General features: G+C 40.0%; 1 protein-coding gene across 2 annotated transcripts; it reads right to left on the reverse strand.

Annotated features, from left to right (window-relative positions):
- Positions 1-300: 300 nt before the first annotated feature.
- Positions 301-21,629, reverse strand: LOC134868235 (chemokine-like protein TAFA-1). Of its 2 annotated transcripts, none has more exons than XM_063889219.1 (6): positions 21,225-21,629; positions 19,943-20,084; positions 2,679-2,819; positions 1,516-1,640; positions 1,238-1,324; positions 301-1,090 (listed from the first exon to the last, which is right to left on the reverse strand). In XM_063889219.1, exons 2-5 carry the CDS (start codon positions 20,082-20,084, stop codon positions 1,292-1,294), a joined length of 441 nt encoding a protein of 146 aa, XP_063745289.1. In that variant the 5' UTR covers positions 21,225-21,629; the 3' UTR covers positions 301-1,090; positions 1,238-1,291. The 2 variants fall into 2 exon arrangements, with proteins under 2 accessions (XP_063745289.1, XP_063745282.1); XM_063889212.1 differs by having other exon boundaries at positions 19,943-20,087.
- Positions 21,630-23,505: the final 1,876 nt, after the last annotated feature.

Genomic DNA, 23,505 nt, shown 5'->3' on the forward strand with positions numbered 1-23,505 from the left:
TACCTCATCTCTAGTGAGGGGCCCCGCCCATTGTATGGTTTCCTATAAGTGGCCCTCAGTGAAAAGAGTTTGGACACCCCTGCTCTACAGGAAAGGGAAAACCCCAAATTGTTCCCAAAATGTCAAAACTCAATTTTTAATGAGTGTTTTGGCTGTTTAAGCATCAAGAAGTAATCACAGTTTTGTATTATTTAGCACCAGTGGCAGTGATGCACTTAGAAAAGTTACAGGAACAATGACTTTAATGAAACTTCAGCACATCTCAGTTAATGGCTTCATATTTACAATATCATCATTTGAATGATTTGACACAAATAAGGCATTTCAAGTATCGAAAACAACCTACTGGTATCACATTTTTGGTGAATCAATCATTTCCAGGGTAGCTGACATGTTACCAGGTTTGACTAGTAAAGCCATTTAAGAGGTGATCAAAGGCATACAAGAACCATACAAACAAAATGATAAACTGTACAGAATCAAGACAAACAAGCTGTATTTGTAAAATGTTCTCACAATGCCTCTGTTTCATCTCACTATCACGCCCTTCTACTCATCACACTTGGGTGGTGTTGGGTTTTGTGGGTAACAAGAGGGAATATCAAGAATGCATTCAGGTTCTCAGTGATCGTTTTCCATCATAAAGTTCGTGTAGACAAGAAAAGGACAAAGAAATATGTACAATATTTTTCCCCTTTACAATAAAAAAGAAAAACCTGAGGGCTGTCGACTACTGTTCTTGCTCGTCCCATGTCCTTTGATGTATTCCTCTCCATTATGGCGCTCCGTAGTGAACATCTGTCTTACTGATATCTGAGGAGGGGCGTCAGATGCTCTTCTGATATTAATCCAAATGCACAGACATTCACGTTCCATCTCAAAGTTTGAAAGAAATGATGAAAATATATTCATTACAAGGTTACGATGAAGTTCCCCGCGGGCATCTCGAAGCGTCAGTATTTTTAGAAGCCTTGAGCAGGATGTGCTTTATGTATTCTACAGCTTTTTACACTTAAATCTGAGGAGTGTTCACAGTTCTTAATGCAACAATAAGTTCATTGTCTTTGTGATAATTGGTCCTGTGACAGTGCTGAAACGAGAAGGAAAGGCATATTAACGTCATGAATATATAACAGAAATTATCAAAAATGTGTCACCTTATACAAAGCTTAGCAATATAGTCATCCAAGAGAAATTAATTAGTTTATGAGGTCCCAGTATGAATAAAGAGGCTGACCTGCTGATTAACTTTTCCACAGAAGGCGTTCCCTCGAGTCCTTTCTGCAATCTGTTAATATGTTGATGTTGTGTATGGCTGAGTGTTCTGACAAGAAAAAAGCAGGAGGAAATGAAGGGGTTAGAATATGTTGTTAACAAGTCAATCAGCAGTGAAATTCAATCCTGATAAGTATACTGCTTTGTTGAGGCCACAGCGAGTGTCTTAGCGCTGTGCATTTCTCGCCCACTCTTCTGCCATAAGGTCTTATTTCCTGCGGTCAAGAGAGGTTATCTTACCCTTGTGGTTTTGATCTTGTTGCCGGCGTAACACATCCAGCCTGAGTTGTCAGGGAGCGTCTTGCATTCCTCCCCCTCCAGGCAAGGCTCCATCTCACACCACCACTTGCCAATTACTATGGATGCTACAGGCAACAAAGACAAGAGAAATGGTGATGCAGGTGCCTTTCACCTTAACAGAGTGCAAAACCAGATAGCACAGAATGGCACTTCTCAGATGGATCGCTGTTAGGCAGAGTTGTCTGTTGATGAAATGTCAAGGTAAATGCGGCTGTAAGTAAGTTTGCTGTATGTGTCACATGTGCTTCAGACAACTCGGTAGGAAAGCTAACTTGTTGCCTCTTACAATGTGGGTTCCCTATTCATTGCAGTTATAAATGAATGCGGTGGGTGGAACTAGGGTTTTTTCATTGAGTGAGTGAATCGGTAGGTGTGACTGTGACTTGACTTTAATGCACGCCACATTTCGGCTGTCAGCAGAGAAAATTGCCTTAAATACAGGGTAAGTAGACAGTAAATGGTTTGCAATGTGTGACAGAGGAAAGGAGAGTGTCAGAGCTGACATCGAGCAAGTAATATTTGCAAAAGGATTTAAGATAAAAGCTGCAGGTGTTTTCCTAAAGCCAATATGTGCTTTAGTTGTGTCAGACCCGCACACCAAATCCATTTCTTACAAGGGATCGGCTGCAGACATTTGTCAAAGCATGTGAAAAAAACATGAAATATCTACAAGGAACATATGTAATCAACAGCCACTTTTCTCTGCACCTCTTTGCTTTATGTTATTCTTTATTTCTGTTCTCCTCCCTGAGGTGTGCTACATTCAGCAGTTGGAGTAAATCTTACCCCTGCAGATACCTTCTGCTGTCTGTCAGCAGCAGAGTTTGATTGTGACATTATCCCAGGTAATGTTAATCTTATCTGGGACAAGGCATTGCATTGCTGACTTTTTTATTCCAACAAATCTGTGTGTCTGTAGAAAACATAGCAGATTTGACTGTCAGGATTTAACTTTTTGTATAATGCAGTTCATGTTCAGTTGAATTAATAACACAAATTGAATCCTTTCTTTTCCTGCTATGTGGCAAATGTAGTTTCCGATGCAAACTTTGCATAAGCATTATATTAAAACTAATATCTTTTGAGTCTGCTAAAATACTCACCGTCGACACATGAAGGTCGGTTCCTCGTGGTTCCCGCCACCTTCCCCGGCAGACAGGAACACTTGACCGTCTGTGACCGCTCCTCAATACGATTCTTGTTACAGCATCGGTGAGCAGCCACTACTTCACACGTGCCCCCCTCTGATAAAAATAATAATAATAATAATAAAAAAAGGTTAGATTTCTAAGGATGATCAAACAGAGCTCTCTGAAAACATCCAAACACCTCGATGGGTGGACAATTTTAGCCAAACTCATTGTAGGATGGTGTCTGAGGTCAAGTACTTCAGTCGCCTACCATTTTGAAATACTTGTACATTAGCACATTTATTGCAAAAGATATATCTCAGATGTATATCATTGAACACTGAATATTAACGAAGTTTGGACTGACTATCATCTTTTTTATTAATTAAATTGGCATTTTTCAGTTTTAATCGACTAATTAATTATAAAATAAGTGGCATATTATTTGTTACCGCAGGCCTACATTTAATTGGAAAACTATAGGTACTCATATAACCTTTATAGAATGCAGTTGTCACGCACAAACATTTCCTTTTCACCTTTCTGAAAGTGTCATTGAAATAATGGTTAATATTATCACGTCACAAAAAAGTTAAGAAAGTCTGCAAAAAATTAAGTATGTTTTTTTTCTTTCTGTTAATTTTGGAGGATTTTAAATTAAGACATTTAGGGTATCAACTTATATTTACATTGCAGTACAACACTTTTATAAAAGCCCATAACTTTTAAAATATGTTTTTAAGTTCTTATTTTAAGAGCCTGTTTCTCATTCTTAATCTACCGTGGGTGTATTTGGAAATTCTCTATTTGCAACCGGAGCAGCAAAGAAACTGTATGACTGTACACAAGTTTGCTGTAAACAATAATAATTGTTCTTTACACTCTGCGAGCGACTTAGACCCCTGCAGCTTGTTGAATGTTGATGAAGAGATGTGTGAGAGTAGGCAGGAAAAAAACCCACATCTATTCACAGGGAGAGACTCCTCCTTCAGGGTTATCATGAATATGAACAGTGGCTCCATCACGCAATTATCACCGAGCTACTGACTCTGCCCTGAAGGCTAAGAGGACTGGACTGAACGGACTCAACCCACCTCCACCGCTGGCCTACCCCCCTCCCGCTGCGATCAGACTCTCCACATATGAGAGTTTTGCAGCAAAGGGTCATCCGACAATTACACCCGTCAAAAGATCAAGGAGGTTGTAGAGAGAAAGAGCAGAGAGGGACGAGAAGTAGCCAGTATTTTGGCAGTCAAGAGATTTCAAAGTCATGTTTGACAATGAGCTGTGGGTTTGTGGAATGTTTCATGGCCGGATTTTCATATATCGCTTCACTTCATTTGAATATTTCGGGTTTGTGGGACCCTCCTGTTGTTGAGCAGTTTCTTTGAAGTCGGCATGCAGTTAGTTAGAACAACAAACATGAAATCGCTGCGTAATTTAATCAATTTAAAAAGCCAAGTGGTAACATTATTTAGTCTTTAGTCTAACACTCCTTTTGATAAGCATTTAAAATGGCCATATATATAATAAATAATGCAGAATTGCATAATAACTGCTTTGTGTAAAACTCCGGCTCTATAACTAATTCTATGAAGCATTCACAGCTGGCAATATGGAGAGCATCACTCCGTTGTAATCCTGTGAAATTGTACTTGCTGGTACCGTTGAGGGGTGCCGTTCGACTAAGTGGAAGTGCTGACCTTGATGTTGCGTATTGCTTGAAATAATCACTGAGCTCAAGATCCTTATTATTTAATCTTTGACCTTGTTTATCGCTGTCTGTTTGATGAGCAACCAATCAGGTAACAGCTGAACGAAGGAGCGAAAGCTAGCAGGGATAGTAACCATGGAACAAAAATAACTAGCGGTTTGTACCACAAGGTTCTGCGCCCAACCCCGCGGTGAGAAAAGAGCTAACCACGTATCATTTAAATGCAGCTTAATAGTCCAAAACCCAAGGAGTACTAATATGAAGACAAAGAAATGAGTGAGGCACTAAAACGAAAAATCTTCACGTCAATCAACTGACCAATAAATCTACAAATGAAATATATATACTCAATGTTTATTTACTGCCTTTTTTTTTGCCAGAACAACAGATAGAAGATAGATAGAATCGGAGGATGAAACCCTCTTTATTAGTCACATACATGCACACAGCAGAGCACACACAGTGAAATTAGTCCTCTGCATTTAACCCATCCTAGTACTAGGAGCAGTGGGCAGCTATCGTGCAGCGCCTGGGGAGCAATGGGGAGGGGGGATTGGAGGTGTCCGGTGCCTTGCTCAAGGGCACCACAGCAGGGCCTAGGAGGTGAACTGGGACCTCTCCAAGTAGCAGTCCACTTTCCAAGTCTGTTCGGGGACTTGAACCGGCGACCCTACGATTCCCAGTCCAAGCCCCTACTTACTGAGCCACTGCTGGACCACAGCCATTGTGGAGACTGTTATGTTTCATAAAACACAGTATTTGTTCAGCACACAGTTTTAAACCAGCCAAACTAAGCCATAAAATGGCTTACACTCAGAGGGGAAAGGGAGAGAGAGTGGAGTGTCAGTTTCTGGATATAATTGAACCATCATCTGAGCACCTGTGGGGATTAACCAACAGGGCCCCACTTGACCTGCTTGATAGAAGTAGATCAGGGGCTCGCAATTCTCTCATTCCTACCACATTTAATTTTATGAAAATCTTCTCTTATGTCTGTAAAATGTTAACAGAAATCAGAGTCAGATTATAATAAACTTTAGTGTAGTTCACGTAGGATTCAGTGTTTCTTAAGAGTGGATAGCTTGTTGTAAATCAGCTAGTACTCAGGTAAATGACAAGGAATAATAAACAGAACCAGTTTCAAGGTGTTCATAAGATAAGGCAGTTTTAAGAAGTGTAATTATCAGTCAAATTTCTACACAGCAGATGGAAATATTTAAGAAAGCATGTCTTTTTGCTGCTCATTGCCAAGCCTTCTGTTATCATGACTTCTGGCTCTTTATTACAGAAAACATCAACAGCCTTTGGTTTAAATGAAAAATATCCAGATCTCGTTTCTGTTCTGGGAGACTGTTGCCTGCTGTCTGATGCTCTCAACAAAAGGGCATGTCTGCACAACGTTAATCGTGATGTACCAGTGGAAGAAGTGGGGCATCATTTGAAAACAACAGCCCACAGGGGTTTGTTCTTCTTAATGCATCTCCTTAATTACGTAAGACAGCCCTACATTTCTCTTTGATCTATTAAAAACACACTATGCAACAGAATTAACTTGCATTGCTTGTTGCTAGTAAACAGAGCAAAGAATCGAGATACTATATATTTAGAAAATCATCACCTCCGAAGAATACATTAAAATCAAATAAAAATGCAAATCAGTGTGGTGTTGCCAGCTGGCAGGTGTACTGGGTACCATTTTTAAACAAAAGCAATGCAACACGGATGAGCAGTCTTCAAGTTCACCCATGGTTTCAGCCTGCGAGTACAACACGCTTCATGCTCAGAGACCCCATCTTTGCATTATAAATATTTCAGAGGGCGATGGAGAATAACATGGGTGGAGATGAACGTGCTCATCAGGTAAAAGGCTGGAGCCATGCAGGGGTATAATTGTTTTCTGTATTTCCATTTCCCCCCCCCATTATCAGTGACAAAGTCATTCTCCCAAACAACGGCTTCAGTGTGTGTGTGTGTGTGTGTGTGCGCTTGTGTTCTCTCTCTAGCAACATTTTGATTGACAGGGAACAAGGGTCACACAGAAGTTGTCATCCAGAGGGGCCAGAGGTCACACTGGAGCAGGGGGTTTCAACTGGAACTGCCCTGTTTGTGTTGCCATGCTCTGTGCTCCTGCCTCTTTATTACTCTGAGGTGGGGATAAAAGGAGACCGCGTACAACCTGCGACCAACAGGGCACATCTCATTTTTAAAGGCTAAAAAAAAGTCATAACTTTGTGCTGCATGAGACAGAAGCTCTGTGGTGATATCGGTGGATTTTTTCCAGGTGTTTATTTCCTATGTTGATTTATTTTCTCTGCTGAGATCTTTTTGTTTTGTTTGTTCTGGCTGTGGGGAAAAAATCCTCCTCCACAAACTTGATGTATTTAGTTTTGCAGCCCTGGGTCCACACGTCTCTGCTTGGCTTCTTCTCCACTCACCTTGACTCAGATTAGAATTGACTTGTTCCTTGACCATGTGGGTCTTTTCATGAATTGGAAGAATGAATGAATTTCCTACAAATGTCATATCCTATTTTCTATGAATTAATATGAATAGTGTCATCTTAACATTTGGATAAATTGAATTTAATTTGAATTGTAAAGTGGCTCCAATTGCATGTTCTTTGAAGAAATACTGGAATACATGAACAAATTACACGGTTTGGTTCATTTGTTTTCTGCCATATTTAATTCCCTTGGTGGTGGAAAGAGATACATGATTGTGGCATTTCTAATGTGATTCAAACTAATATAACACTGGATCTTACATTTCCCATTATGCAATTAAATCACGACTTTCATATGATTCACCGCCTCCCCCTAAATACCAAGTTCTTCCAATGTCTCCACAGCTATACACTTTATAAAAGGCAAAGTATTGAAGAGAATAGAAAAGAGGACCCAGACTGACTGAGTGTCTGACAGCTTGCTATTGCATCAGGTGATGTGAAGATTATTGACTTCAATACAAGTCATTCATTCTTGACCATGAAGACGGCCCTGAAGGTACAAGGTTTATTTGATATATTTCTACTTTAACTTAAAAGAAATGTGTCATCTCAATTCATATCATAATGCACAACAGATATTCTATAGAGTATAAGTAATGAAGTAGTTAAGAGAACAATCCCACCATAAGCTAGCCTACATGTTGTAGCTGCAGCCGTGTAAGTTTAGGACTGACTTTTTAGACAATTAGAACCCAGTTTGCTCTTGCTGGTTAGCTGGCCGGCTCTGTTGTGATTAATCACCCGCTTAGAGTTGTCCCGCCCCTTAGCATATCACATACAATGTGTTGGAGCGCTAGCCAATAGAAGTGAGAGTGTTACAATGAGTCAAATGGAGGCGTTTCAGGAAAGAGGTGGTGGTTGGGGTGAGAAACTTTGGGATTTTAGCGTTAGCAGACCATTTACATGTATACAAAAATGTTCTATAAACCCCAGAAAGCATGATAGGGCCCCTTTTTTAAGGCAACAGCAATATTTATCTAATAACATTTGTACTTAATTAAATTCTAATGCAGTCCTTATTAGTTGTAAGAGTATTATTTAAATAGGTGTAATGGCACTTGTAATTCCCCAATTGAAAGGATTTCTATCTCTCACTTATTCATTTTAACATCCAAGTCCAGACTCCTATCAGCTCACAAATATCATGTGATAGAAACTTTCAAACTCAAGCTACTAAACAGACCCAGTGGTGAGATTGATCTCATGACTACATCCCTTCTGTTTATATTTAACTTTAGCTAAATCATTTGAATTGTAAATAAAGTCTTAGAAGAAGAAGAAGTCAGCTTTAAGTTAAAGAAACTCCACAAATAAACCTTGTGTTGAGATTGTTTTCTAAAATGCTCTCCCCAAGGTCAAGCATGAATAAATTACCTCACTAGCCCGTCTAATGATTTTCCCATCATCTGACGCCATAGCAAGCTGTCCGACTCTCATGTCTAACCGTAACAACTCTGGAGCTTTTTCTCTGGAGTTAGAAAACATACTGAAAGTGTTCAACAGCAGACAATCAACGTCCTTGTTGTCTAGCAACACAGGTTAATACTTGTTTTAAAATATGTACATTGCTTTGTCTTATGTAATATTGTGACCTAAACTTTAATATATTGAAAAGTTAAATTAAGGTTAATTCTCCTCTCATCTTGTCCCCATTTTCCTGTCTGTCTGGGCCCTCTATTTTATTCTTTACCTATCATTAAGTGACTTATTTCCTGTCTGCAAATAAAGATGTTACACTGTGATGACAGCTGCTGTTCTAAAAGGGAGAATGTAAATAGCTTTTGCAAAACCTTTACAAACCCTGTGGCACACGACACAACTTTTCACAGAGGGATCGGCTTTGTTTAAGTCTCTCCCAATGAAATTTGTCGGCGCACTTAACTGTAATGCTATTATCGATACAAATGACAACACCTGGCATCAGTAGTCCCTCAGCTGCTGGGTGGAGACCGAGTGCCGTTGAGTCGACCGTCTCTGGCACAATGACTCACGCTGGAAGCCAACAACACTGCATCAAAATCGGATGAGTTATGGACAGCAACCACAGAATGAAGGGAAATGCTGTCAAACCATGCATGACATGAACGCGTAGCACCAATTCAGAATTTCAGCGAATATGCGGTTCTGCCTGCCTAATGAATGTGAGCCGAGTTCATGTGGGACCAGTAAATGACTCTTCAAACGTGATGTAACAGCCATTGCACAGAGGAAAATGGTCAGTCCATCTCAATAGAAATGTCAGCATGCAATAAGTATGCAATGACTCGCTGTCTGCTGTAATGAGCCCAGATTGTGTGGTTGTCTCCGGAGACTCTGAGAGCAAGTGTACCGTCTGAAAAGGCAAACTCTCTTCTGCCCTCTGTCCCAGGCGTGCAACACGATGTGTAAATGAAACATACTATTTGTGCAATTTATAGAGGGATTCTGAGCATCCATCATTTGGGTAACACCTTAAAATCCAAGTGAAATATGTGCTTATTAAATGTAGCAAATGACAGAAAGGATAGCAGAGAGAGTAGTCACTGTTGCGCTCGATATACAAACGAAATGGAAAGCCTAAGGGACTCAATTTAGAAGGTAACCTGTCTCTCTTGGGCTTTGGATCCCAGTGATTGGCAGCCAGTGGCACTATTTGCACATCCTGTACTCGATGTGCACGCTCGCAAAGACACACTCAAGTCCCACGTGATGGTATAACCGATGAACTCTGTGACATCTGAATACTGGTGCTCTTTATAACCTGCGGTAAATTATTTTGTATCTAAAAAGTCATTTACAAGCAACAGCAGGCTCTAATTTTCAAACCACAGCAGTACGTGCTTTAAAACAGCATGCCTGTCACCTTTTTAATGGAAAATGCATCCAAGGTGACCCATAATAGGCTCCACTTTTTCTGTGCATGCTCTCTGCAGACATCCAACCCAGCAGGATACAGCAGTTGTGTCGCTGACAGGAAAAGGGAGAGCCAGATTAGAGGATGTCAAATTAATGCAGATGGGAGACAGTGAGAGGTACAAAACATGTGACTGCATGGTGTCAAATTGAATTACTTTTTTTCCTCTACTTTCTCTGAAAACATCTGAAGACCCCGTAGTACTGTTGTTATTCCAGAAGTAAATACTGCGGTGAAAGTGAGTGACATATTGCCCGACAAACTGCAAGGCAAATTTGTTTCAGGGCTGACAGAGAAGTTGTGTGTTATTGTAAATGATTGCAAAACGCTTGAGCAAACTTGAAATGTTTTGAGAATTAACAGCTTTTGGGAAATAGCTAAGGTGTCAACTCGTGAAGATATTTATACTTGAGAAATTAGATTTCTTGCTTTATTGGACGTGCTTTGCCTTGCTTGTGCGTGTGTATTTGTTGGAGCAAGAGTATGTGCTTGACGGATAGAAAAATCCAAAACAATTTTACAAAGCATAGAAAACTACTCTTAAAAAAAATCACTGTCCATGACAAATAAAAGGAGAACATCTTCAAATATGGGTGGTGGTTTTGACAGCATGTCACACAAGGGAGCTGCAAGATTGGTCTTGTGCAGTGGGCCAAAGATTGGTGATACTTTATTGAAATGCAAAATGACTACTCGCAGAGCAGCGCTCGTGTTGTTTTAAGATGCCTGAAAACTGCATGGAACAGAGGAAGCGGCGAGTAGTGAGGATTTGTTTTTGCATATGCATGTATGCCTCAAAGGCTGTCGTGTGTCTGTTTCCACACACAACACAGGCCCAGAACTCTGAAAATCTGATCCTGATTAAAGGCATTAAAGGCTTTTCTGACTCTCAACTAGTAGGATCTGCACATGTAAAACGTCCATGGTTATTTGGGTTTTATGTTGGAGATTTAAAAGAATGACAGTGGTTTATTGTACAACGGCAATCACACAGCAGCTTTCATGTCCATTAAACATATAAAAAAAGCCACTATATGATCTTCTTCAAGCACGTTTTCTGAGTTTTGGGGAAATAACAATGTAAAATCATGTCTTCTGTCAGTGTGATGTCATTCATTTTTAAATGTCAAGCTGTTCCTGTCCTTTCATTTTAGCCCTTTTCTCCGACTGGCAAACTTCCAGAACTGGTATGTCATATTTTTAGATCGCCTGTGCTGATGAAAGAGTTACATTCAGAAAGAAGAAAAGGAAATGAAGATAGAGTTGGAGTTAGAGAGCCTTTAGAGAACAGCTGCTAGCCTCTGATGTGACTGCTGGCCTTCTCACTGCCAGCCAGACAACCTACACAGGGAGCCAATGTTTTTTCAACATCTAAACCGTGTCATAATGCATAATACAAAGGCTAAACGACCTTCCGTGCTGTATGATTTTCTCCAAAGGGTCGACGGTGACGATAATGAAACACCTGCAAACTGATAAAGGGAAGGTTTTTATTTAATCAGTGTGATGCCACCAAGCAGATAGTGTCACATGTTTAACATTTAATCACACCTTCCTGCTGTTAAGGAAGGTATTTAGAACATGTGTTGCTTTATGGTGTAATATTTACAGCACGTTTTAAAACGTTCAGATTTATGTGAATTACTGAATCAAATTACACAAAATGGTATCTGATTGTAATGGGAACTTATCCAAGCCTCGGTCAAATGCATTATTTATTTCTTTAAATTGATTTCATTAAGTTATTTCATCTTCATATTTAGACAAATGATATGTTCCCATATTTGACCCCCATTACTCCAATCTCACCTTGAAAGGTAATTCGATCTGTAGTGTAAATACGCCACAAGACATATGGCACACAAAGGAGATGTGATTGCAGGGGAAAATCCTGCAATAGAGCCTGATAAACCCAATATTAATTACTTTGCCGATTTCTCCCCTCCCCCCCTGGAACCAATTAGTAAGTTGAGATGCTTCTTTTCAGTTTAATGAGGTCTAAGTAGTGATAATGAATTTCATTTTCCTGCCAAGCATTTAAAATGGGCTGGTAGAACCACAAATGCAATGCCATATGAAATGATATCTAAAGCAATTCCCTTTCTGCAAGAAGTATTTATTTCATTGAGGAAAATCAGAAATAAGGAAATTGGGTCACATTTTTACCAATGCAGAGGATGAGTTCAAAGAAGTGCCTTTTCTTCACGCTGTTGCCATTTGGGGATGGTTGGGTATTAGTCACATGAAATAGCTCAGAATTGACAGACCTAGTTTTAGATAGATTAAAAAATATATATATCTCACAATTAGGTATGGTATAGGTATGTCACACGCTTGTATCTAAATCTCGCCATCAATGGCCAACATTGAAGTGACAAAAACCCTGAGTGTTGTCTGAAGAGCTGCCACACCTTAAATATCCTAGACAAAGGGAAAAACAGAAGGCTGAGAATGAGGACAACCTTGTTTTGTCTCTCCAAGAAAAGGAGGCAGCAACCTTTTACCATTTCAGAAAGCATATTTGCAAGAACAAGCCTCAGAGTACATTAGACATGAGCTGTCTGATAGAATATTTACAGTGGGGACACAACGCTATCATTGGTTTAACAGTAGTTTTTGTTTCATGGGGGAAAATGTTGAATTAAAGAGGAGCAGTGCTCACACATGAACCCGCAGAGGCTTGTGTAACCACTGACATCAGCAATTACTGTGAAGTATGGTGACGGTGGGCTCCTCTCCATTGTCAGGGCTCATTCTGAGATAGAAAAGGTTGGATTGTTTTTTTTCTGTTATTAATCAAGAGAAATGTGAAGTGTTCGCATTGTGTAGGAAACAGCATTTACTGCAGTCTGTTATCCAGTAACTCGATGGGTTTATCGCTGTGACTCCACATAGGGCAAATATACACAGTCCACGTATGGTGCTGTAAAGTGATTCAGATTAGTGGTTTTCACCCTCTTGTCATTGAACGCGCTCAAATAGTCTTCTTTTGCTTAGGAAGGTTCCTAACTGAGTGAAATGACCCGGGAGTATCCAAGTGGCAGCCATGATAAGAGCTGCTCGAATTCTCCTTGGTGCTTCAATGCTTCGTCTCTTATCTCCTCTAGCATAAGGTACACTTGTCCATCCTTTACGAAAGGAGAGTAGAGATTGCCGTCCCACAACTCTTTGCAATAACATTATTTAAACATCAATAATATTTGCACTCGCATAATTACGTTGCCCTGTGTGAGTGCCGTTGGTTTCTCTTGGAACTATAGTTGTATTTTCCTTTAAAAAAAATATTCTTCTCATCTTTCTTTGGCCTCATGGTGTTATTCATGGAGTTCAAGGAAAGTAGGTTTCGAAAAGACACAAGCATGCGTTTATCTTTGAGTATTCGATTGGCTATACAGTAACACACACTGCAGATGCCAGTAAGACTTCTAGCGTATTTCTTTGTACAACAAGCTTTTCAAAAAAATACTGCAGGTATGCATTGACTATAATTTGAGCATTAGGCATATTTAAAGCTTAAGTACTTGCGGGATTCTTCTGAATGTGTATCCTCACAGATGATTGCACTCATTGCAAGTGACTTTGGATAAAAAAATCTGCTTAATGAAATGCAAATAAAGCTGTAAAATTGGTGTGCCATCCGTGACGGCCTCTTTCACACTGTATGAACACTTAAACAAAGTTTTGGTACTGTGGATATAAGGGTTACCAAACAGCCCTACTGGGCTCAGGACCCTTAGACCCGTAGTTTAAAGTAAGGGACCCAAAATTAGCATAAAAACATTAAATGGAGGCGCACAGAAACCCCAAAGTAAACAAAGAGTGTACGGTATGAGGCTGTTCATCTCAAAGACGCCTTGTTTAACATGTCTGCATCGAGAGCCGGTTCTTTAAAGGTGCCATAGAATGGAAAACTGTATTTACCTTGGCATAGTTGAATAAGGAGAGTTCGGTACATTGAACTGAAATACCGTGAACCTTAAACACCATTGTTTCCTCCTTCACATGCAAATCATGAATATGCATATCACAGCGGTAAAACGGGCGAACTACAACAATCCCTGTGTGTTACGTCCCACACGGTAGTCCAGCCCCAACAGTTGCATACACCAGCTGCTGGAAACACTAACGCTAACACTTACCACTCCATAATGTTGCTGTCCAATCTCCGACCAACTGGCTGTTCTTCAAATTCCTCGGTTTCCTCCTCCGATAAAGGCTCAAACATGTAAGGTTGGATGCCAATAGCCTCCATGGCTCATCTCTCACAGTTTCGCAAACTTCACTTACTTGCTGTGTGCTCTGAGGCAGCCATGGATTGCTCCTTGTAAACCAGCCAATCAGAGCAGAGCTCGTCATCATTATTTAAATGAGCCCCCAAATAAGGCAATTCAGCTTGTTTCTTTCTAGGACCAAATCATAGGGCTGTAAATGGGCCTGTAAAACTGCATCTGGACATTTTTTGGATCAACCAAAGTTGTATACCTTCTTTGTAGACATCAGAGAACAATTTCAAATACCAGACAGATGCTTTCTATGGCACCTTTAATAATATTTCTTTAGCCTGAATTTGTCTCCAGCCTCTTTCTTGAGATATCCAGAAAATATAAAATACACAACAGGATCAATTTGGATTTAGAAAAAGCCGCTTTTGTCAATATTACATCTCAAAGGATTTTTTGTTTGGCATTAATGTTTGACTATGAATAGACAATGTAACTATTATTAATGTATAGTTTATTATCACCCACATTCAGGGCTTCAAATGTGAGTCTTAACATATTTGTTTACTCATTTTACAAAACTTCTTTAAATCTAAGCCCTCATTCAATAGTTTCTCAACCCGCCCCTGGTCTAATGCAGAGACACAATTCACAGTATTGAAATTTTAACACTAATTACCCCAACGTCATCGTTACACTTTCATCAACATGAACAATTAATGTAATGCATAAACTGTGTTAAGAAGCCAGTCATTTATTTTCAGCAGCAGATAGTTCATACTGTTCTACAGGCTCTATAACTTTCAGAAATACTGTGTAATACGAGCTAAAGCAATTATTTATTTTTCAGTTTGCACAAAATAATGGTATGTGTAATAACTGGGCTGTTTTGGGACTATTTGGGGATTAAAGCACGCTGAATGCTTTTATCAGGTCTCAGGGTTTTCAGAGTCAACTATCCTTCAGCTATTTGAACTGTCACTACTGCATATTTAGAAAAAACTGCCACTAAACAAAACAAGGGGAATTAAAATCACACTAATGACCCCAAGAGGATACTCTGCTTCTTCCACCCGGAACAAAGTGGTTTGAAATGATTAACCAATAATGTCATTCTGAGGGAAAATGTCTTCGGCTGTTAATAAAGCAAACATATTTTAGCTACAGGCTCAGCTTTATGTGTGTGATGATCATTTATTTTGGCCAGAGGGTGCAATTCATGGTAGCAGTGCGCTAACATAAATGAAAATGTTAACATACATTTGGGTTGTAACATTTTATTTCCCATCAGCTTTTGGGAACATTTGGTGAAGAAAGTAGCTCAGTCTTTCATGTTATGCAAATAATTACAGAATGACTAGCAGTAGTGGAGAGTAACACATATAGACATAGTGCTAATAAAGATGAGATTGCTCATTTCTGGAAAACTGATTTTATAGATATGTATTGAAACATATTATTCATTATGAGATTTACTGTAAGGGAATAGGGAAAAGAATGCTTTTCATTTTTACTATTATTAAAAGTATGTTTGGTTTAAAAGAAATCTGATTTTAATTTGTAGCTCTATTGGGATTAAAGGGCCCTAATATACAAATTTCCAAGTTCAAATTTGTATTTTGTCTCATCTGTGCCATGATAACATGCTTTAATATTCTAAAAGCTCTTTATTTTTCTCATACTTCCTGTGCTGCATCACCTCTTTTCACCCTGTGTCTGAAACCAGAGCCCAGTCTGCTCTGATTGGTTAGCTGGCCAGCTCTGTTGTGATTGGTCAACCACTTAGAGATGTACCGCCCCTTAGCCCATCACATGGATCGCTAGCCAATAGAGTGTTACATATAGGGGTGTCATTATGTAACAGATCTAAACAACTGAGTCTATTCAAGGCATTTTTAAAGCGGGGGAGGATCACAAATCTACACTTCATGGAACAAAAGAAACCGAAAGCCTATTGGGGCCCCTATAAAGTGAAATACTACAGGGGAATTTATGCACATTTTAACCAATACATATCACACGTTGATTACTAACATTGGGACAAAAGTTTTTTATTACAAGTGTTATGTAATAAATAAACAAATCTTTCCAATAGTCCAAGAGGCAAAACTGACCAAACTCTCAAAATCTACCAGCGAATGAAAAAGTGGCACTCAAAACATCCACTGTATTGGTAATTGGCAAAAATCCAACACTCATGTATAATGGATATTTTAGATAATTGTTCCCCCTGTGATTGCCTGGCTGTGATACAAGCTGTGAACTCTGTCTGTGGCTAACTCCCATTTTATTAATGCTGGGGGATTCTGGCTAAGACAAGAAACAGCTGGTAGTCTTAAGACAGAAGCTGGCTGATTAATTGAGCTATGGGCCACAGAAATTCATTTCGCATATAAGTGTTGTGACCACAAGCCATAGCCCCTGCACAGAATTGGCTGAAAGACTTCAATTAAACATGCTGTTTAAACAAATATCCACAAGCTTGGAGGAGCTCTCGCTGCTGAATAATTCATAGCTTAAAAGAGGAAATAAATGGGAAATACTGAAATATGTAAAACCTATTTGTAGCCGTGAGCATACAGCAATAATTAGGGCACTGATTGTCCTCAGATTCATTTACTTAAGAATTTATTTTTCTTTCAGGGCTAACCAAGGAAACGACAAGAATAGTTTATTTCTGGTCAAATATACGATGTGCTGGCAAAGTAATTAAGCTTCGCCTCCCTTTACTTCAGAGAATACAAAGCAAAGCAAATTCACTTTTAAGACTATAGAGGAAGTTTAGAGTATTTCTTGGAGCTGCAGATGTGGAGAGGCCTCGGGTGGAGGCTGCACGCCACTTCCCATTGGCACTGCAGCGGAGCAGCAATGACGCTAGTGCGAGCATGGTTGAGAGGAGGACTAGGGGAGGGGTGAAGGAAGATGTATGTCAAAAATAATGTGCCTCCAGGATGCATTATATAAGGCTATTATATTGTCAGTGTCTAAAACAGTGCATAGAGGATACACCCTTTTGTTTGTGACAGCTGAAAATCCATTTTTCATGTTTGTTTCATTGTGAGCTTTACCAGCGAGTGGTTTCTTTTGTTGCAGCGCACTGAAGGAAAAAAAAGCCCTGTCCTCTACTCCTCATTAAAGCTCCTGAAAGGGAGACATGGGATTTAAATGGTATTCTCACTCTGGAAAGAAATTCAACTAGGAGCACTCCTTATTCTAGAAGAGAACTGATATTTAAGTTGGTTAATATTATATTACACCCATGTTGAAAATGGTACAACTTTAAGAGTGGCTGACAGGGGGGCGGGGGAGGGGCTATGGGTGCTATACAGGACTATTAGAGAAGGTAACAGTGTGAGGCGGGAGGAAGACAGTGAAATGGATATCATACAGTTAAGTATTTATCACTTAAGTCTGAATAAATTATAATATGCAGTGGATACTTACAAGTGAGTTACTTCTGCTTGTATCCCCCCTTCTGCTGCTCTGCATATGTTATATCATGCTGGTTCACTCGCAGCTACACTTTTACAGCAACTGCTAAGTAAAAGATTATCGATGACCTCTCTGTTGTAAACAGGTTGATTTCGCAAAGCCGACTGTTGGTGGGAGTGAGTCCTCGAGGGAGCAAGGCCACCTTAGGTAGCTTCAATGTACTTTTTTCCATGTTCTCTGTTATCACCTGCGCATGAAGCACTGCGTCACCAATGGCACAATTTCTTCCTCAGGATAGAAAAGACTGCTGCAAAATACATCCAGTACACCTTTGTTCTCTCTGCAGTGAGCATATATCTCAGTCTTAGCTAACTATCATAAAGCTGAGACAGTACTCCTGTAAAAAAGTGTGATTTGTCACAGCTGAAGAGCATGTTTTCAATAGCTGGATTAAATGTATTCAAGTAGTAGGTTTTATTTTGTCTAAAACATTGTGCTAAACAATGAGAATTCTCTTCCTGCGATTTCCCCCGGACCTGTTCAGGGGTCGGGAAACGCATGACCCCAAAAGGAACATCTCCCGTCTGGCATTTTTATGTATGCATGACAAACACAATCTGTTTTTCTTTTGTGCACAGTTCACGGTCTTTGCACCAAATAAATGCAGCACCTTATGAATCATACCACAGAGAGCAACACAGTCTATACCAGGAAGGCAGGGAACAGCCATAAGTGTATCTGAGAGAGTGGCAGGCAGCAATCTGTAAGTAGAGCTGTAGGCTGGAAAGCAGGCTGCCTTATCCGAATCACTGAGCACACACAAGCATCTACTCAAGGGTCATCCAGCTAATGGACTTATGGACACGCATTCTTTGCCAAGCGGCTGTCAATATCTCAGTCTGCGAGTGGAACCGCTGCTTAAATGCTGTCAAAAGAAATAATCGCTGAGGATTCGTTGGGAGGGAGCAACACAATGTCGCTGATAAATCTGTAATATTCCTGTCTTGTATGCCTTTTCACGCTACAGGTGTTTTCACTTACAACTAATAATTTATCCTGAGGTTGTGTGTGTTGACAGAGTCTGAACGTCAGGTCACAATTTAGCTGTTCCCAAAGTCACTCTTGGTGATTGAATAGGTTTTCTAAAAAACATCCTCCAATAGATCTAAATTTCTCTTGGCAAGGACACAAGTGATCCCTCGGCCTCTGTAATCTCGATTTCCGCCGGTAATACCAGTCACCGTGAACTTGTGGCATTTCGCTGCCTTTAATGATTGGCCCAATGGTCTGCAACCAATGGCCTTCTTGCCACCAATTCATGACCCGTCAACCCCAATCCTGCCACCAATCCAACAGGCACACGGCACACAGCAGAGAACAAATGTCCCAGTGTCAGACTCAATCCAGACAGGCTTCCCATCCTCCTCTCATAAAACTGGCATCTCATTTATCCAGGAGTGAGGAGTAGCCATACTATGGTAAATCGAATGACAGGGTATTTACACTTTTAGTGGCAGGGGTTCCTGAAGGATACAAATCACTCACTTTGAACACATTTTCTCCAAAGAGGAACCTGAATGCACATTTCAAATATTAATTCCATTTCTGTTTTGGTGATATAAGACCACTTTCTAGAAGATGTATTAATGGTGCCTGTATTTTTCTTTTTAAGTACTTTTTCCTGCTCAATACTCGTGTGCAGACATGAGAAACTGAATCAAGGTATTGGAACAGGAAGTCTTCTGACTCACTATATTGAGAGTATTGAGAAGACCCCTTGCTGATATGCTTGAGGTGCACCGGCGCATAGAGGAAATAACAGACACCAAGAACCTGCATCCTCATGCAGCTACTTCTCCCTTTGAAGTTCTGACAGCTTTCGGCTTCCTCTCCTCTGTTGAATCCTGAGATCATAATTATTTACCATAACCACGGCACACATCCGCCTGATGAAAACAAAAGTTCGACCGCAATGATTTGGTCATATTCTATTCAGAGCAATTTCACAGGGACAGCAGTCGCACAGATCAAATTGAGAAGGAGCAGTGTAGCATGAATATCAACGGTAATAGCTCAAGAATGAAAGCGCAAAGGCAATTATTGTCTATCTTTGTGATCTTCAGAACAGAAATCATGCTATCAGGGCCACATCTTAATGAAAAACAGCCACTGTAAAATGTGCTTGCTAAATAATTGGTTGTTTGTCTAAGCTTAACAGCTAATCTATCAAAATGAAAGTAACAAATGAAAACCCACAGCAAAATAAAGTGTTGTTATTTTCTCCGAGCTTGTGACAATCTAATTAAACACATGAGCAACCACACCCAGGATGCTACAGCACCATAACAGTACTCAAGGGGCGATGGCAGAAACTGAAATGACGACACAAAATAAATATTTGCTTTTCATTTTGATGCCTTAAGAGTCCTGTAGTACCTAGAGAAAGGGGGGGAGGAGCCCCAGAGGACTCACCGATCATGTGGATTGTGGTTCGACCAGGCCGCGTCCCATGGTGCGTTTGGATGGTGTCGTAGAAAGTGGCCTGACACAGCTGAATGGCAGTCACACTGAGCCAGAGGCACAGGCAAAGCAGCCAGGACATGACAGGACACATCTGCTAAGGATTGAGTCAAACAGAATACATCATGTTCTCAACTTATGACCCCCCCCCCCCACACACACACTTCTACACTTATAAAATAAATGAATACATTTCGTAATGTGGCACAGTAAACTTCTGTCTATAATTGGCCATAGCGGAGACTTTTAGTCATCGGAATTTATAATTTGCATGATTATATAAGTATGACTTCTACACTGTTTCGTCTTCCTAGTTTGCCCTGTCTTGTCCCGGAGCCACCACGCTGCAAATGTGGAGTGATCCTTGGGGAGTTTTTTCCCCATGCAGCAGAGATTTCCCCTGACAGGCTGACTCCCTTTAACTCCTGAGCTGTGCTCCTGCCTGAAAACCTAAATCAAACTTAAAGAAAGATAAGATTTTGCGAGCATCTGTCTGCCGAGGCTTTTCTGTAACTGTCAGAATAATGTGACAGTGACACAGCGGTAATGGGAATCAAAAGCCTTGTAATGTTTCACCATGCCGTTTAGAAAAGAAGAAAAAAAAACTGAACAGTGAGGGATGCTTGTGGTCATAGGAGAAGGGTGGCTGTGATGGAAGTCTATGAAGGAGAAAATAAGTGTTTCAGCCCTGAAATCATTTCCCATTCATTCACATCAGCACAACTATTTATCATCTTTTTTTAAAAGCTGTCCTTCATATCATAACGTATTTATAACATTCATTTCTTCAGGATATGATCTTAACATCATGTTGAATTTTTCCAGGTAAACGAAAAACTTATCAAGCCTTTTGAAGACCAATAATACAGCCTCGCTAATTACTGTTAAGGTCATAAAAGCTCTCCAGATTAAACTCCTGTTTGCAGAATACTTTTAAAACCGTTTTACATGTTCAATGTACTTTTAATTACCTTTCAAATATTTCTGAAAATAGCTAAATGGATGATCGAACACCTTAAATTAAATTGCGAGTCTCTTAAAATCTAAATTATTCCATTTTAAATTTCACCAATTAGCTACAGAAAATTGTGTGCATATTTCACATTTCAGATTTTAATCAAAAATGATTTATATATAACATTTATGATTTGTCAGTTTCCTGCAAAAAGGGTCAATCTCTTGACAACGACATGATTCATTTTTTGGCCAGAGTAAAAAAAGAAGAAAATCTTACCTGAGCAACCCAACAGAGAGTGTATAAATATCTCAACAGAATGACATAAATCCATCCATAATGCTGCTCATGATGATACCATCCAATAACTCTGAATTTAGCTTGAGGAGGGAACTCCAGTGACTCTGCCTCCCTGCTCCTCACTTTGATAGCAACAGTCCAGTGATTCAGAAATGACCGTCAAGCCGGAGTCAGAAAATAGATTCACAGCTCTTTCAATTCCACCTTTGAAATATCACTGCTTCCCCTTGAGGATCTGCTCCCACTGACACTGAATTCATTTGCCCCTTCGCATATATAGGCACATGCAGAGTGCTCCTCAATTAACTGTAGTGGAATCTCTTCTTTCCCCGTCTGCATCCTTCCAGTGAGAGGCAGCCTCTGAGCAGCGGCTCTCGCTGAGTCCCCCCTCAGCGAGCACTAAGAAACAAATGTTCCCGTGCAGCCTGGCTGTGTGTAAAGACTGTATCACATGTCTTAAAGCCAGACTGCCTCTGGATTAGATGGCATGGTAGGACTCCACCTGATCATATGCTTCTGACAAATGCAAATCAGGGAAGCTGGCACCACTAACAGCGCTGTGACCACACGATTAACAATTATTTACATTTAGAATGGGTTTCTATTTCTCCTGCGGTGAGATTTCCTTTTATTCTTCTTCTTTTTTTTGTTGTACTCTGCACTACGTGAAGACAACTATGCTTAATATTTTTGTTTAACAATTATTCCAAGGAACTTGACAACAAAATCAGGATGTAATATGTCAAGGTAAATGTGGACAAGATGTGAAGCCACAGTCCTTAGCTTACCTTTGTTGTTGTTAGAGGAAGGTGCACAAAAAGAATATTAGAAAAGAACATGTTTTAACAAGCTGAGCAGAAAAGCAAATTGAAAGTGACTTGAAATAATGATGTCCATTCAACTGCAGGTAATCTTCACCTATAGATGAGGAGTTCCTGTATGATAGAGATGTAATGGTGATCGTAGCATAGAAGATGTGAGTGCTGTTATTTAGAGTAAATCAGCGCCAATCTGCATGTGTAGGAAACGGCTCAATCATCCGGCTTCATCGCCACCTTCACTACATTGTGAGCCCTACTTTTGCATTGTGTCTGTGTGTGTGTTTTTTTATCACCAGCATGCAGAACATGCCCAAGGCCTGCAGCTCACACTGCCATCTCTACAGCATAAAGACTTCACATTTTATTTTGATGCTTTCTCAGGAAGACAGGGTGCATTCCCAGTTCAGGAAGGAGTGAAGAATACCCAGAGAGAGAGGAACAGCAAGAAACTGCTCGAGACGCAGGCACACTACAACACGGCATTACTGTCTCAGGCTTTGGCAGGGGGATTGGGGACATACAGGAGGAAGCCAAATAGCATAAATTGCTGAGTTGTTATGGTCGGAAAAATAGATTCTGAAGATGGGGCAATATGTCCATACAGATGAATGTTTTAAACTACAACAAGTAAACTTTACAGCACTGACCTTTTAGAGTGTGTTTACTTCAGCGTCTAAAGATATGGTCATGATTTGAGATTCTCTTTTTTTCACAGATGTCAGATTCAGTGACTCACTTAACTCTAGGGCAGCAACTATTATTTTCATTATTGAATGGTCTGCAGGCTTATTTGCATTAATCAATGTTCAGTTTGGTCTTTAAAATGTCAAATAAATGGTAGAATGAAAATGACAATCCCAGTTTCTCAAAGTCCAAGGTTTTGTCTTTAAATGCATGGGTGGATTTTGAGACAATGGTCCCCTGCATAGGCATGCAAAAGCTCCATCATCTATATTGGGAGCAAGACAGATTTGATAGTTCTTTTGCAGTCTTTTAGTGACCCGTGTACAGATCTGTGTTGTGTGTGTCTCTTATTGGTCTTTTCATTTCTATTTTTAGTCATTTTGGTTCTCGTAGCAGTTGTTTTGCCCGTGTTAAAAGTTATGAGCATCTTTGTGTCTCTTTTGAAGTTGTTTTGGTCTCTTGCAGTTGTTTGATGTGTCTTTATGGTCAGTTTTAATCTCTTCCTGGTTGTTACGTGTCTCTTGTGAGTGACATTTTGTAGTTGAAGGCCAGGAGGAGCCCTGGGCCTGTGTATGGTAGGCCAGTTCAGTAATCCATCCATGTTTAAATTTCTTGTTTCGTCAGTCCAAGCCCCAAAGATATTCAGTTTTATATGATGCATAACAGGAAAAAGCAGGAAATCTCTATGTTTGCGTTAGTAATTACTTTGGATTCATTTGGATTATTCAAATATGACGAGATCATTTTCCTGTTGA

This window comes from Eleginops maclovinus, chromosome 1, assembly GCF_036324505.1.
Source record: "Eleginops maclovinus isolate JMC-PN-2008 ecotype Puerto Natales chromosome 1, JC_Emac_rtc_rv5, whole genome shotgun sequence".
In the NCBI taxonomy this organism is placed as follows: domain Eukaryota; kingdom Metazoa; phylum Chordata; class Actinopteri; order Perciformes; family Eleginopidae; genus Eleginops; species Eleginops maclovinus.